At 46.3% G+C, this 15679-nt stretch overlaps 2 protein-coding genes across 4 annotated transcripts; one reads left to right on the top strand and one right to left on the bottom strand.

The window, feature by feature from the left end:
* Positions 1-2488: 2488 nt before the first annotated feature.
* Positions 2489-5935, top strand: LOC123159376 (uncharacterized). 3 transcript variants are annotated; one of them, XM_044577206.1, is made up of 5 exons: positions 2489-2689; positions 2772-3630; positions 4083-4238; positions 5075-5261; positions 5540-5935. In XM_044577206.1, exons 2-5 carry the CDS (start codon positions 3457-3459, stop codon positions 5614-5616), a joined length of 594 nt encoding a protein of 197 aa, XP_044433141.1. In that variant the 5' UTR covers positions 2489-2689; positions 2772-3456; the 3' UTR covers positions 5617-5935. The 3 variants fall into 3 exon arrangements, with proteins under 3 accessions (XP_044433141.1, XP_044433139.1, XP_044433140.1); XM_044577204.1 differs by having other exon boundaries at positions 2490-2689; positions 2772-3648; XM_044577205.1 differs by having other exon boundaries at positions 2517-2689; positions 2769-3648.
* A 7361-nt stretch (positions 5936-13296) lies between these two features.
* On the bottom strand, positions 13297-14702 carry LOC123157730 (uncharacterized). The gene is made up of 3 exons (XM_044575960.1): positions 14351-14702; positions 14006-14226; positions 13297-13882 (listed from the first exon to the last, which is right to left on the bottom strand). Exons 1-3 carry the CDS (start codon positions 14700-14702, stop codon positions 13298-13300), a joined length of 1158 nt encoding a protein of 385 aa, XP_044431895.1. The 3' UTR covers position 13297.
* Positions 14703-15679: the final 977 nt, after the last annotated feature.

The raw sequence follows: 15679 nt of genomic DNA, 5'->3' as shown, positions 1-15679 counted from the left end.
GAATGGGTCTTGTCCATCACATCATTCTCCTAATGATGTGATCCCATTTATCAAATGACAACATATGTCTATGGTTAGGAAACTTAACCATCTTTGATCAACGAGCTAGTCTAGTAGAGGCTTAATAGGGACACGGTATGTTGTCTATGTACCCGCACATGTATCAAGTTTTTGGTTAATATAATTATAGCATGAATAATAAACATTTATCATGAAATAAGGAAAAATAAAATAACAACTTTATTATTGCCTCTAGGGCATATTTCCTTCACTAGCATCTCGATCCGCAACGAATCCTGATGCCACGGTCACAGCGGGCGCACACCGAGAAGTGCGCAGGCGCCGGTCGCAGCTCACGCTGGAGCAGCAATGGATGCCGGAGTACGCTGCAGACTCTCCCCATTGGGAGGTTTGGTTTTCCCTCGAGCATGAGGAGCAACGGCGGCTCGGCGTGCATCACCACCACGCCAACCCCCTCCCCCACTCATCAAGCCGGAGGAGCAGGAGGAGGAGGAGGCTGCCTACGGGGCGTCATTGGCGCGTGGCCCTGGAGACCTCCATCAAGGAGGAGCGGCTGAAAGGCAGAAGCGAGGAGGCGGACTACTAGGCGAGGCTGGCGGAGGCCATCACCCTCTTTGCGGCCAACGACTGCGTGGTGTCGTTGTCGCCGCCGCCGCTCACCCCCTGCGCCTAAGCCCGAGTCGGCCGATAGGTACGTTTGGACCGACCAGCTGTGGGAGTGGGTCAGCGCCACCCTCTCCCATTTGGTTCGGCGCGACACTGGCGCAGGAGGCCACGTACCTCAAGCATTGAAGGTAGCGCGCGCTAGCAGAGGAGCGCGCTGACGCGCGAGGAGGAGGAGCACGCCCGCATCACCGCAATGTCGGCGCCGCAGCAGACGCCGGAGGAGGCAGCCCTGGCGGCCTATCAAGCCGTGTTTGGCTGGGCTAGGCCGCCTCCCATCTTCATCGACCTCATCGGTGGCGACGACGATGGCAAGGGCAAGGGCAAGGCGGACGACTAGGGCAGTGTGCGGGCGGTTTTTTATGTTTAATTACTGTTTAAGAGGACTTTCACTAGCGTTGACCGGCCACTTATGTTTAATTGAATTTTCTAAATTTATTTCGGTCGTGCGGGCCAAAAATGGATATACCTACCGTTGGGCACACCTGCCAACCGAAATCGAACAGCGAATGCGCACGTCCGTCTGGCCGATCCAAACAGACAAAGCGCGCATCCGTTTGTGTCTACCGCTTGGAGTTGCTCTAAGAGCAACTCTAACCGGGCGACCCATTTCGTCCACCCATGTCTGTTTGGATCGCCGCGGACAAAAACGTTGGCCCAACGCGCCGACCCATTCCCAAAAACCGTCTGCTTCGCCCGCGCGGACCTATTTCCGGCCCAAAATTGCGCGCATCCCCTCGGTGTCTGTCGCGGCCCCGCATGTCGGCCGCCCAACTACCACCCGCGGTCATATTTATGACGACCACCGGCACCGAGCCCGCCTGGCAGTGTGTAGAAGGGTCGCGTGCCCGTACTTTTTAATGGACGCGTGCGACGGGGCCGGCCTCATTCACAACCCCCATCCATATCTGCCCGTCTTTGCTCCCTCGCCGGCGACCAGGAAGCCCTAGCCAGCCAGCCAGCAAGCATCCAACCAGCCATGGGATTGTTCAATGGGAAGGGAGGGAAGAAGTGGAAGTTCAGCGCCGGAGCGAGCTCTTCCCATGGGCAGCCTGCTACGTCGCCGCCAACTAGACGCAGCACACCATAGCGGGAGCGGGGGCGGCTGTACATCCCAGTCCACCAAGCGCGATGGCATTGGCAGTACCGCCAGCCTGTGCCGTATCCAGATGTCAATTTGCCGCACAGCTGGCATCTATGCGCCCAACGGGAGGCCGCCCGCCTCGCCGCTACACCGTCGCCGAACAAATACCGCAGGAGGCTGCCCCGGCGGCCTATCAAGCCGCGTTCGGTTGGGCTGGGCCTCCCTCGTCTTCCTTGACCTCACCGACGGCGACGACTACGACGGCAAGGGAAGGGCAAGGCGGTCTATTAGGGCAGCGTGCAGGGGTTTATTAGAGTTTTTAATTTTCTAATTATGTTTAAATGAATTTTGGCCGGCGTTTGACTAGTCATTTATGTATAATTGCGCTTAATTAGTCAGTTTTAGTCACGTCAGCATAAATGGATCGGCCTCCAGTTGGACGCACCTGCCGATCCAAATGAAAAACCAAACGCGCATGTTCGTCTGACCGATTCAAACAGACGAAAACCGGACAAAGAGCGCGCGCGTCCGTTTTGATCGGTGCGTTTGGTTTTGCTGCAAGGGCTTGCACAAAATTCGGAAGGGATTTGTCACCGGCGCGGCTCTAGTTTAAAAAAGAAGGTCTACGACCTGCAGAAGCAAGGACGCGATCGCGCGAGCGTTACAGTGTGCAAGGCAAAGTCACTGCACCGTATAGTCCCATCACGCACTGGCCCGCCATGGCCAGAAGAGCTGTGGTGCACAGTGAGCCGGTGAGGTTCAGCAATCAAGACACCCAACAACACCGAGTGAGCTTTAACTGCGCTCCACCACTCCATCTTGAGCTGAAACAGAGAGCTGTCTTCTCCGTTGGGGTTGGACGATTCGCTGCATTTGTGCCGCCGCCATGGCCCCGCGCAGCGGCGAGTGAGGCTAAGCTCGGTTAGGCAAGCTCGTCTTCTACCCGTGCCTTTTTTTCTCCGCTTCTTTGTTTCGTTTCGTCATTGTTCTCTTGTCACAGCAGCATCCAAGAACCACCTGTTCGACGGGTTGTCTAACCAGTGCAAGGCCCATCCATGCCCGGCGGCGAAGACCGGATCAGCGCTCTGCCGGACGGCGTTCTCCAGCACGTCCTTGGCTTCCTGCCGGCGCATGACGCCGTCCAGACGAGCGTGCTCGCCGGTCGCTGGCGCCACGCGTGGAGATCCATCCGTCGCCTGCACCTCAGCCCCGAGGACTGGTGGGACAGAGGCAGCCCCGAACATCTGAAGAATTTCTTCGACGCTCTGCTATCCCCCGGCGGCCATGACTCGATTCTGGAGGAGGCCCAGCTGGACTTCGATGGATTGGTCGAAGATTGCGCGCACGCCGAAGTCTGGATCCGACGAATTTTGTCGGGCCAAGCTCAGGTGCTCGATGTCTCCTTCGCCACACTGGAAAACCCTCCTCTGGTCTCCCGACACCTGAGAAAACTGGAGCTCACTGAAATGATTTTAGAAGGAGATGTTCTTGATTTCGCGAGCTGCCCAGCATTGGAGGATCTTAAGATGGCAGATTGCAGATTATATCTTGACAAGATCTCGTCCTAGTCGGTGAAGCGTCTCAACATCGACAGCTGCTACTTCTTCTGTGATTGTCGGCCTAGTATATCAATCCCTAGTCTCCTTTGGCTGCTCCTTGATTCTTGTATAGTTCCTTTTCTTGGAAGCATGCCTTCACTGGAAACAGCATTTGTGAAGCCTGCAGCATGCTCGAGAGATTGCTGCATAAGAGGTGCTTTTAAGGAATGCTGTGGCATTTGTGCAGAATGTACTGGTGATGGTGACCATGGCAGCCGCTGCGTGCTTCTCGGAGGTCTGGCCAGTGCTATACATTTGGAACTGGTAGCTGAACCTGGAATGGTATTCTTGGAACTCCCATCTTTACTCTCAGTTTAAAAGTGTTATTATCTTTCAACCCCTAGGTTCTTTTGAAGATTCTATATCCGTCTTTAGATACCAACGACTTAACACTCATATTAACATGGATTGCCAGAAGATAAGCTTCTAAATTATGTTCTTTTTTTCAATTTGCACTTGTGAATTAGTTGGCCTCGGATTACAAGTGCTAAGTGGATATTTATATAGAACTTTAGCCATACATGGTCAATATGTGAATTATTTGTCTGTAAATGTACAGAAACTTGCTGAATATAGCATGTGCTTTATATGGATATCCTGCATTACATTCTCATGGTGTGGCTTTTTTTAAATGCCTATCCGAACCTGCTATGCACTCACTTTCCAGTGAATTGCCCCTTTATGCCTAGAATATTAATTGTTCATACTTTCACCAGCTTATATTTGGAAGGGATTTGAGGTGGTGTCCTACATTTAGTAACTTGAAGACATTGTTGCTGAATGAGTGGTGTGTGGCTATTGACTTCCGTGCATTACTTTGCATTCTCGAGCATTCACCCGTTCTTGAGAAGCTCATTCTTCGACTATCTAAGGTATATGCTTCTGAATCTATAAGAGATATGTTATTCAAGTTACCGTGCATAATCGACTGCTTCTGTTGAATATACGTATGTACGTGTATTCATCAATCTTAATGGACACTTTTTTTATCCAAGCGGTAAAGCGAAGCGAGGCGCTAGGGGGGCGCCTCACTGCTTAAGCGATAAAGCGTAAAGCGAGGCGACGCTTCAGACAGACTCTGAACCTGATGGGCAGTATAATAGAGCACCATTTAGTGAGACATATATATGTTGATTCTAATCCACCAGTGAGCCCATATATTCTGATCCATCCACTAAGCAGTAAGCAACTAGCCAATTGCTATAAGAGAGGCAGTAGCACCTAACAGCAGAGGAGTTGTGCATAGCATAACACACAACAGAGCAGAAAAGGCTGGTGCAGATCTGAGGAAGCTGCTGCCAGAGGAGAGAGGAAAGAGCTGAAAGCCTGGATATTTGCACGCTCTGGTTTTGGTTCTCTCTCTTTCTTTCCCCTCCTGTAACTGTTTCAAATGTGAGCCCACTCCTGTTTCCCTGCCAGGAATCTCTGTACCCTGCCTGGCAAGTCTAAGGCGTCCTCTCTGCCTTAAAGCGCCAATCAGGACGCCTAAGCAGGCGCTTCAGACGCTTTAGTGTCTAAGGCGGACGCCTTAGACACATGTCTAAAGCGAGTTGGACGCTTTGAGCCTGGAGGGCGCTCTAACGCTTAAGCGTCGCTTAAGCGACGCTTTAGGGACGCTTTACAAACAGAGATTGTCGGTAGATCTTGATTCACATTTCTGTTATGCATCATTGCTCAGATCTTGATGATTCTTTTTTGTTCACTACAGAGACGGGAGTTTATTACTGTGCTGAGCTATCCAATGGAAAAATTACCTGCAATATCCAAACATCTTAATATTGTGGAAATCAGATGCAGAGATGTTGATGGGAGGGTTTGCAGGATTTTAAAGTTGTTGAGTCGTTTTGGCAGTGCCATGCAGATTAGCATCAAACTGGTTTCGCAACTATCCACATGTAAGTTAACTAGCAGCACATATTTTTGTACTTGTGGCCGGTCAGTTTAGACATCCTTACTGTGATGGGGTGAAAATGGTAGATGTAATTGCTAGGGAAGTAGTCGTTATGTGATCAGCCAAAGTTTTGTCTCAATCACATATCCACAACATTGGAATAATTAGATAAGCTACAGATATTATGCATTCTGTAACTATACACTCGTCAATTTTTTGCACAATGTTTTCTCGAGATGATATCACACTCAACTGATCCTACCTTGTCTGGTATATGTACAGGCTTTAGTTTCGAGACATGGCTTTGGCACTTTCCAGCCAATGATGATGATGAATGCAATATAATTGTGCAAGGCTAAAGTCTGGTCTTTTGTCTCTGCAAGTGCAACGTTGCACTGTTTTCAATCTTACAAGAATCCTCTTAGAAACAGCATGGAATGAGCTGTACAACTTGTTTGCGCTATCTCAGCTAGTTGGACCTGGTTTATCATCGTGATGTGTCGTGTTCTTTTGGTTAGATGCAAATGTTCCGCTGTCTGTGGTTTGCCTTTACTTTCAGTGTAGTTCCTTAACCCAAAAACATATTATATCGTTTCAAATGTACCAACTTGTTTGTGCTATCTTTGCAAATGTGTACCCCTCAGCTAGTGATTTTATTGGTAAATTTATCTTGTACCATGTCCCTCAAGAGTCAAGACTCGTAGTTGATTCCTGCTAGCATATTTATCTCTACATACACAGTCAAATGTTTTAATTATATTAAATATTCAATAAATATTTTATAGTTACATGTATTTTCAGGTTTAGTTCTCATATTGTTAATCGAAATATTCAGTCAAATAACCGAATCTCACTGAAATATATGCTGGGCAACTCCGGCAGCAATGAACAGGGTGTCATCTAGTATACACACATCTGAAAGGACTCTATAGATATTTTCTATTTCAAGAGGCAATTATATACTCATGTAAAAAAGAGAGAGGTGTTTTGGAGGCCGAGCTCCATGGAGGCCTTTATTTTTGAAAAATTCAAATTCAAACTTTTATGGTTAAAAAAATTCTGAAAAAAATTATGCATGTATGTAAGGATGTACCCACATGTGTGTAAAAAATCATGATGAAATACCTTGAGTTGCGACCTGTAAAAAAAGACAAACTCATGGCATGGGAGGATGAATAGTATCATGTGCTAAAAGAGCCCCAGATTTGTTTTTCTCGCACAGCCGTATTTTGCCCTGAAAATTTACACACATGTGTGTTATGCCTTCAACCGAAGTCCACATTACCGTGCCGCCGTCACGCCTCGCCCCGGGCCGGATTCGGCGAGATCCGCCCGGAGCGCCCCGTCCTCGCCTCGCCGGGCCTCTCCTCGGCCAACTCTGGCGAGCTCCCCGGCGAACCTCGAAGTCTGTGCCAACCGGGACCAGATCCACCAGGCCCGCCAACCAAACGCTCCCGCGTGCCTGGATCCGCTCCGTCCCGGGATCTCCTCGTCCCGGGTTGACTTCTCGCGAGGGTATAATTCTGCTAAGTCCCGATTCCCTGCAGTATTTTCATGCCCTGTTCATTATGCCATATCTCTCTGGATACTGCTTCGTTTTGTGCGTGTAATATGTCAAAATGTTCATCATGAGATGCTCTTCATTTTATTCCATTGTGCCATGTTTGTTTGAGTTCACCTTGATGTCTGAATCATCGTTGCAAGAGTACTATATGATGTTAATCTGCTGAAACTGTTATAACTTGGTGATTTGTCATTTTTGTTGCATTTGATGTGTGCATCTTATGAGCTTGATGTCTACATGAGTTTTGAACTACATCATGCCATCTTTACAGAGGTGCAATCCATGTATTTTTGTGAGTTGTGTAGTGAGTGCATCAAGCTTATTAAGTAGGGTACTTGTTGTTACTGTTTTGCTAGGCTGAATCTGTTATTTCGTGATGCTATGTAAACCTGCTGCTACAAGTCATTCCATGCATAATCTGAAGATTTTCACTAAGGATGTTTTGTTATACATGTCATGCTCTATCCATCCATGTCCCTGGTTGCATTTATAGCCTGCTGTAGCTTGTTGTAATCTTGCTCTCAAATTGCTAAATAATGTTGCTGTCATCCTGTTAACATTAAGTTCAGTTTTACCATGAGCTTTGCTAGTGATCCATGCATCCTATGAACTTGCTCTTTCCATACTTAGCTTTGTAAACATGTCATCTTGCTGTTGGTTACCTTTTCATGCCATGTATTGCTCTGTGGTGAGTGGTTCAAACTCACCAACATGCCTACTTATTGTTGTTCCTGCCATGTATGAATCTGTCATATCATTTGCCATGTTTGCATGGATGCTACCATATTTTTTGTTGGTCTCTGGAATTAGGTTAGTAAAGGACTTTTGTTCTATGCATTTATTAGTATCATGCCATGCCTTAATTTTCTATGATATGTTCCTGTAGCATGTTGTTTGATAGCTCTAAACATTGCAACCTGATGTTATTTCTGCTAAGTCTGAAACTGTTATTATTTGCAATCTTGCCATGTGTTTTTGAGCATGTTATAGTGATTTATGGAGATAGCTCAGTGTTCATGTTTTGTTATGCTTTACCTGTACATCATGTCCATGCCTTTTATTCTTATGTTGAGATGATATAGCATGTTGTTTTGGTGCATGCAATATGCCTAATTGCTGTTTTGGACAGCTTGTCCTTTAAACTTGTATAGTGTGTGTGTGTTGAACTGTTGCTCCGTTTCGAGTGTGCTCTATATGAAACTTGCTTGATTTTGCATGTAGCTTCATATTATCATGTTGCATCCTTGTTTTGAGGTGTTTGCTTGATGGTTGTATGCATTTTGCATCAATGCCATGTTTAACTTGTTTTGCTCATATCTTCTAGGCCGTAGCTCCGAATTAAATGAACTTTATATGTAACTTAACTAGAATTTCGTGTAGATCATCTTGGTGCATCTTAACTTGTTGTTTAACAACTTGAACATAAGGTTTATTCAGATCTGGACCAATTTTGAAATTTGCATATGAGGACTTACCGGAATTGTTATATGTTGTTTTCGGCCTCATTTAAACTTGTTTTGATGTGTTGTTCTTGTTTGAATCACTTCTTGCCATGAGTAGCCTCATCTAGACTTTGTCATGCATCATGCTTGGTTGTGCATCATGTCATGTTTATGTGTGGTGTGTTTACTATGTTGTGTGCTTCTCTCGATAGTTCCCGTTTCGTTGCGATCATGAGGATTCGTTCGTCTACGCTTGGTTCGTCTTCGTGGCTTCATCTTATTCATGGACTCGTTCTTCTTCCTAGAGGTATTTCAGGCAAGATGACCGCTACCATGAATCTCACTACTATCATTGCTATGCTAGTTGTTTCGTTCTATCGCTATGCTGCGCTACCTATCACATGTTCTTCAAGCCTCCCAAATTTCCATGTCAGCCTCTAACCTTTTCACCCTTCCTAGCAAACCATTACCTGGCTATGTTACCGCTTTGCTCAGCCCCTCTTATAGCGTTGTTAGTTACAGGTGAAGTTGAAGATTGCTCTATGGTGAACAAGATTATGTTGGGATATCATAATATCTCTTATTTAATTAATGCATCTATATACTTGGTAAACGGTGGAAGACTCGGCCTTATGCCTGATATTTTGTTCCACTCTTGCCGCCCTAGTTTCCATCATATCGGTATTATGTTCCCGGATTTTGCGTCCCTAACGCGGTTGGGTGATTTATGGGACCCCTTTGACAGTTAGCTTTGAATAAAACTCCTCCAGCAAGGCCCAACCTTGGTTTTACCATTTGCCTCACCACCACCTACATTTCCCTTGGGAGTAATTAACCCAAGGGCCAGTGCTTCTCTAAGTGTTGGTCCGAACCGAGCAGCCTGCGGGGCCACCTCGGGGAAACTCGAAGTCTGGTTTTACTCGTAGCTTGACTTATCCGGTGTTGCCCTGAGAACGAGATATGTGCAGCTCCTATCGGGATTGTCGGCGCATCGGGCGGCTTTGCTGGTCTTGTTTTACCATTGTCGAAATGTCTTGTAACCGGGATTCCGAGTCTGATCGGGTCTTCCTGGGTGAAGGAATTGTTGGGGAACGTAGCAGAAATTCAAAATTTTCCTACGTGTCACCAAGATCTATCTATGGAGAAACTAGCAACGAGGGAAGGAGAGTGCATCTACATACCCTTGTAGATCGTTAAGCGGAAGCGTTCAAGTGAACGGGGTTGATGGAGTCGTACTCGTCGTGATTCAAATCACCGATGATCAAGTGCCGAACGCACGGCACCTCCGCGTTCAACACACATACAGCCCGGTGACGTCTCCCAAGCCCTGATCCAGCAAGGAGAGAGGGAGAGGTTGAGGAAGACTCCATCCAGCAGCAGCACAACGGCGTGGTGGTGGTGGAGGAGCGTGGCAATCCTGCAGGGCTTCGCCAAGCACCGCGGGAGAGGAGGAGTACCTGTGAGAGGGGGAGGGCTGCACCAGAACTTCGTCTATAGCTCCCATGCGCCTCCCCACTATATATAGGGGTGGAGGGGCTGGTTTCTTGCCCTCCAAGTCCATTGGGGCGTTGGCCAAGGTGGGAGGAAAGAAATCTCATTATTTCCTTCCCCACCGATTGTTATCCCCCCTTTTTAGGGATCTTGATCTTATCCCTTCGGGATATGATCTTATTCCTTCTAAGGGGGGATCTTGGTGCGCCTTGACCAGGGGTGTGGGGCCTTGCCCCCACTACCCACGTCCATGTGGGTCCCCCCATGCAGGTGGTCCCCACTCCGGAACCTTCTAGAACCTTCCCGGTACAATACCGAAAAATCCCGAACATTTTCCGGTGGCCAAAATAAGACTTCCCATATATAAATCTTTACCTCCGGACCATTCCGGAACTCCTCGTGACGTTCGAGATCTCATCCGGGACTCTGAACAACATTCGGTAACCACATACAAACTTCCTTTATAACCCTAGCGTCATCGAACCTTAAGTGTGTAGACCCTACGGGTTCGGGAGACATGTAGACATGACCGAGACGTTCTCCGGTCAATAACCAACAGCGGGATCTGGATACCCATGATGGATCCCACATGTTCCACGATGATCTCATCAGATGAACCACGATGTCAAGGACTTAATCAATCCCGTATTCAATTCCCTTTGTCTATCGGTATGTTACTTGCCCGAGATTCGATCGTCGGTATCCAATACCTTGTTCAATCTCGTTACTGGCAAGTCACTTTACTCGTTCCGTAACACATCATCCCGTGATCAACTCCTTGGTCACATTGCGCATATGATGATGTCCTACCGAGTGGGCCCAGAGATACCTCTCCGTTTACACGGAGTGACAAATCCCAGTCTCGATCCGCATAAAACAATAGATACTTTCGGAGATACCCGTAGTGCACCTTTATAGTCACCCAGTTACGTTGTGACGTTTGATACACCCAAAGCACTCCTACGGTATCCAGGAGTTACACGCTCTCATGGTCGAAGGAAGAGATACTTGACATTGGCAAAGCTCTAGCAAATGAACTACACGATCTTTTGTGCTAGTCTTAGGATTGGGTCTTGTCCATCACATCATTCTCCTAATGATGTGATCCCGTTATCAACGACATCCAATGCCCATAGCCAGGAAACCATGACTATCTGTTGATCACAACGAGCTAGTCAACTAGAGGCTCACTAGGGACATATTGTGGTCTATGTATTCACACGTGTATTACGATTTCCGGATAATACAGTTATAGCATGAATAAAAGACAATTATCATGAACAAGGAAATATAATAATAATACTTTTATTATTGCCTCTAGGGCATATTTCCAACAGTCTCCCACTTGCACTAGAGTCAATAATCTAGTTCACATCGCCATGTGATTAACACTCACAGGTCACATCGCCATGTGACTAATACCCAAGAGTTTACTAGAGTCAGTAGTCTAGTTCACATCACTATGTGATTAACACTCAATGAGTTTTATGTTTGATCATGTTGCTTGTGAGAGAGGTTTTAGTCAACGGGTCTGAACCTTTCAGATCCGTGTGTGCTTTACAAATCTCTATGTCATCTCCTAGATGCAGCTACCACGCTCTATTTGGAGCTATTCCAAACAACTGTTCTACTTGGAGCTATTCTAAATTATTGCTCCATTATATGTATCCGGTCTCTCTACTCAGAGCTATCCGGATAGGTGTCAAGCTTGCATCGTCGTAACCTTTACGACGAACTCTTTTACCACCTCCATAATCGATAAAATTCCTTAGTCCACTAGTTACTAAGGATAACTTTGACCGCTGTCCTGTGAGCCATTCTTGGATCACTCTTGTACCCCTTGACTGACTCATGGCAAGGCACACTTCAGGTGCGGTACACAGCATAGCATACTGAAGAGCCTACGTCTTAAGCATAGGGGACGACCTTCGTCCTTTCTCTCTATTCTGCCGTGGTCGAGCTTTAAGTCTTAACTTCGTACCTTACAACTCAGGCAAGAACTACTTCTTTGACTGGTCCATCTTGAACACCTTCAAGATCATGTCAAGGTATGTGCTCATTTGAAAGTATTATTAAGCATTTTGATCTATCCTTATAGATCTTGATGCTCAATGTTCAAGTAGCTTAATCCAGGCTTTCCATTGAAAAACACTTTCAAAATAACCCTATATGCTTTCCAGAAATTCTATGTCATTTCTGATCAACAATATGTCAACAACATATACTCATCAGAAATTCTATAGTGCTCCCACTCACTTCTTTGGAAATACAAGTTTCTCATAAACTTTGTACAAACCCAAAATTTTTGATCATCATCAAAGCAAACATTCCAACTCCGAGATGCTCACTCCAGTGCTTAGAAGGATTGCTGAAGCTTTGCATACTTATTAGCATCTTTCGGGATTGACAAAACCTTCCGGTTGTATCACATACAACCTTTCCTCATTAAAATCGTCGAGGAAACAATATTTTGACATCCTATCTGCAACCGTGTGTGTAGCCGTGATGGTCTCTTTTCGGCGGAGTCCGGGAAGTGAACACGGTTTTTGGGTTATGTTTGACGTAAGTAGGAGTTCAAGATCACTTCTTGATCATTGTTAGCTTCACGACCGTTCCGTTTGCTCTCTTCTCGCTCTTATTTGCGTATGTTAGCCATCATATATGCTTAGTCGCTGCTGCAACCTCACCACTTTACCCCTTCCTTTCCCTTTAAGCTTTGCTAGTCTTGATACCCATGATAATGGGATTGCTGAGTCCTCGTGGCTCACAGATTACTACAACAACAGTTGCAGGTACGGGTTATGCGATGATCATGACGCGAGAGCGATGTTACTTGTTTTGGAGTTCTTCTGCTTCTGCTTTGATCAGGGGATAGGTTCTAGATCGGCAGCCTGAGCTAGCAGGGTGGATGTCGTTTGAGTTTCTGTTTGTGTTTCATCCGTAGTCGGATGATGCTCTTATGTATTGTGATGTTGTATTCGTGTGGCATTGTATGCCTCTTGTATGTATCTTCATCTATTATGTAATGTTGATGTAATGATATCCACCATGCAAAAGCGTTTCAATATGTGGTTCTATCCTTGGTGTGACCTTCGAGTCTTTTTAGGATAGTATCGCATATTGGGCGTGACAAGTTGATATCAGAGCCTCTTTGTTTTTTTTCAGAATTTTTTGAACATAAAAATATAATTTTTTATGAAATATGAATTTCGAGTTTGGAGGACTCATTGGAGGCCGGGCTCCAAAAGGGATCTCTGTGTAAAAAAAAGCAATTATATCTCACTTACGTCTTGAGCCAAAATGAGTTAGTCGAAACAATTACACATACATAACTATAAACTTGAGTTAGCGAAGTGGCCAAATATTACTTTCTGATCCATACAAGCAACAACACTAGAACATATATATATTCCCATATCATCATTAGCTAGTACTACAACAAAACACCACCACCATACACCAGTTGAGCATGCAAATGGTACAACACCCACTATACAGGGAAACATAAGTCGGTTCAAATAATGGTGTTTCCTTCCCGCCGAGTTACCACTCATGACGGAAACAGGACCAAGCAACGGTAACATTCATACTACAGAAGCCAAGGCAGAGCTCACTAAGGCTAACACCAGCCCTCTGCGCCTTAAAAGTTGCCCTGCCACTCTCAACAACTTGTTTCTCATCAACTCGACCTGCAGTGACATAAACGTTAAGAGACTCTACATGTCCAATAGAAACCACACGACGTGAGAGCTTGATCGCGCCATTGGCATCTATGGGCAACCCGTCATCTCCGGAATCAAGTAACTTGACTTTCAGGTCATCACGAGAACTGCTGCTGGCAGTGATCACACCTCCGAAACCGGTTGGCCAAGACCCATAAGTTAGTTTTACAAAGATTGTAGCCTCTACGGAGCGGGTAACATGGTCAAAGGCGAGTTCCAACGTGCTGAGCCTGCTAGAGTAAAGACCGCCGAGGAAACGTCCGGTTCTGTGCAGCAAAACGAGATCGCTCAGGTCTTTATCCTCGGCTTCAGTAGTGCCCTTGACTTTCAGGGAAACCTCAACGTATGAAGGGTCCACTGACACGGCAATGGCTCGACTAGGGCCAGTCAATGCAAGATATGGATCCTGCATGAGCGGAACAACTGCGTAAGTCAGTAATTATGCTCTGTTTCGTCAATAGTAACACTGCAAACAATTGACAGAGAAGGCAACCTGGAAAGGAAAACAAAGGAGTAAGAACATACAAACCTCTTCGGTGATGGTTTGACAGTTATTTCTCGAACGGTGAAAAATAATGTTGCGCATGTGATCCAAGTTGTCGCGCGCAGCAACGAGACCAAACACTTGCAGTGGCCAGCGTAAGCCCTCTTTGATTGCCGCAATCTTGACCGACATGATCTGCAGTGTCTCCATGGCCTTGGGGCTGTCATCAGGAGCAGGGTATGTGTAACGCATCACAGGGATAGATGCTGCTTTGATCCATTAATACCAAGTTAATGAAAGAATGAAATAAGATTCTTTTTGAAAAATACAAACTTTGTGAAAAGCTATAGAGGAATTGTGGAATGGAGGCAGGGAAGAGCAAGCTCTCACTGGTTTGAAGGAGGGTACGGGAGCGACGGACGCCGCGGAAGGCGTAGAATGTGTCCCAGTAACGACGGAACTTGGAGGCGAACAGCTCCTCCTCGCACTGCGCCCACTCCGTCTCCTCCTCCTCCTCTGGCCGACTTGTCTCGCCCGCGGCTTCTCTGGCCTTAGCGGCAGCTCCTTCAGCCCTGATTCTGGCCGTCTCGGCGGCTTCCAGGGCGGCCATGGCAGCTTCTTCAGCCTCCGCGTCAGCTGCCCTCGTGGCCTGAGAGGCGTTCGCCCTGGCCGTCTTGGCTGCTTCCGTGGCCTTGGCCTTGGCGGCCTTTGCCCTCGCCCTGGATCTCTTAGTCGTAGGCATCGTCGCACTAGCTGCTTTTGAATGGAACACCCCTAAAAGAAAAGCTACTTCTTGAAACGCAGCGAGCGATTCGCAGGCCGGATCGTCGTCGGGCGAAAACAATATACCTGAAATCTTAAAAGTGCACGCCCACTTTTTCGTAGGAACGGGCGGCCGGGCTGATTACTTACATGTGTCTTTTTTTGTCAGCTAGTGAATGTATTTTGTTAACATTAAATGTGTACGGACTAGTCCTGAAAACAGATTCACGCACATTTATTTTGGCCACTTCAATTTTTAAAAAGTCGTATCTTTTAAACCACACGTCGGAATTCAGATCCGTCTTCACCGTTGGATTCATCGCGACGAGATCTTCGAAACTAGATCCCGCATGGATATGTTTCGACGAAATTTTTTTGATGCCAACTTTGGCGCTGTATTGTGTAACTTCAGTACTGCTTTGTGCAACTTTAGTACTGCATGGTGTAATTTTTTTTCAAACCCAGTTTTTTGGAGTTGCATCCTCAGTAGTTGTCGTTGCACACATAGTAGTCCTAGTTGGCACAACATGACCACATAGTTGCATAATCTGGTCCGCATAGTCGCATATGAATTATCATACCTTGTAATGTAGTCTAGTTGCACACACATTGATGTTTAGTTGGCTTGTAACGTAGTCTAGTTGCGCACACATTGATGTTTAGTTGGCAGGAAGACTAGTTGCACACACATATGCTTAGTTGGCTTGTAATATAGTCTAGTTGCACACACATTGATGTTTAGTTGGCAGGACACTAGTTGCACACGCATTAATATTTAGTTGGCAGGACTAGTTACACACATATACTCAGTTGGCACGGCAATGTAGTCTAGTTGCATAATGTAGTACTATAGTTGCACCATATAGCACCAAAGTTGGCATAAAAAAAATTCGTCGAAACATACCCATATGGGATCTAGTTTCGAAGATCTCGTCGCGATGAACCCAAAGATGAAAA

Source organism: Triticum aestivum, chromosome 7B (assembly GCF_018294505.1).
Source record: "Triticum aestivum cultivar Chinese Spring chromosome 7B, IWGSC CS RefSeq v2.1, whole genome shotgun sequence".
Taxonomy (NCBI): Eukaryota; Viridiplantae; Streptophyta; class Magnoliopsida; order Poales; family Poaceae; genus Triticum; species Triticum aestivum.
This window is presented reverse-complemented; position numbering and strand designations above follow the sequence as displayed.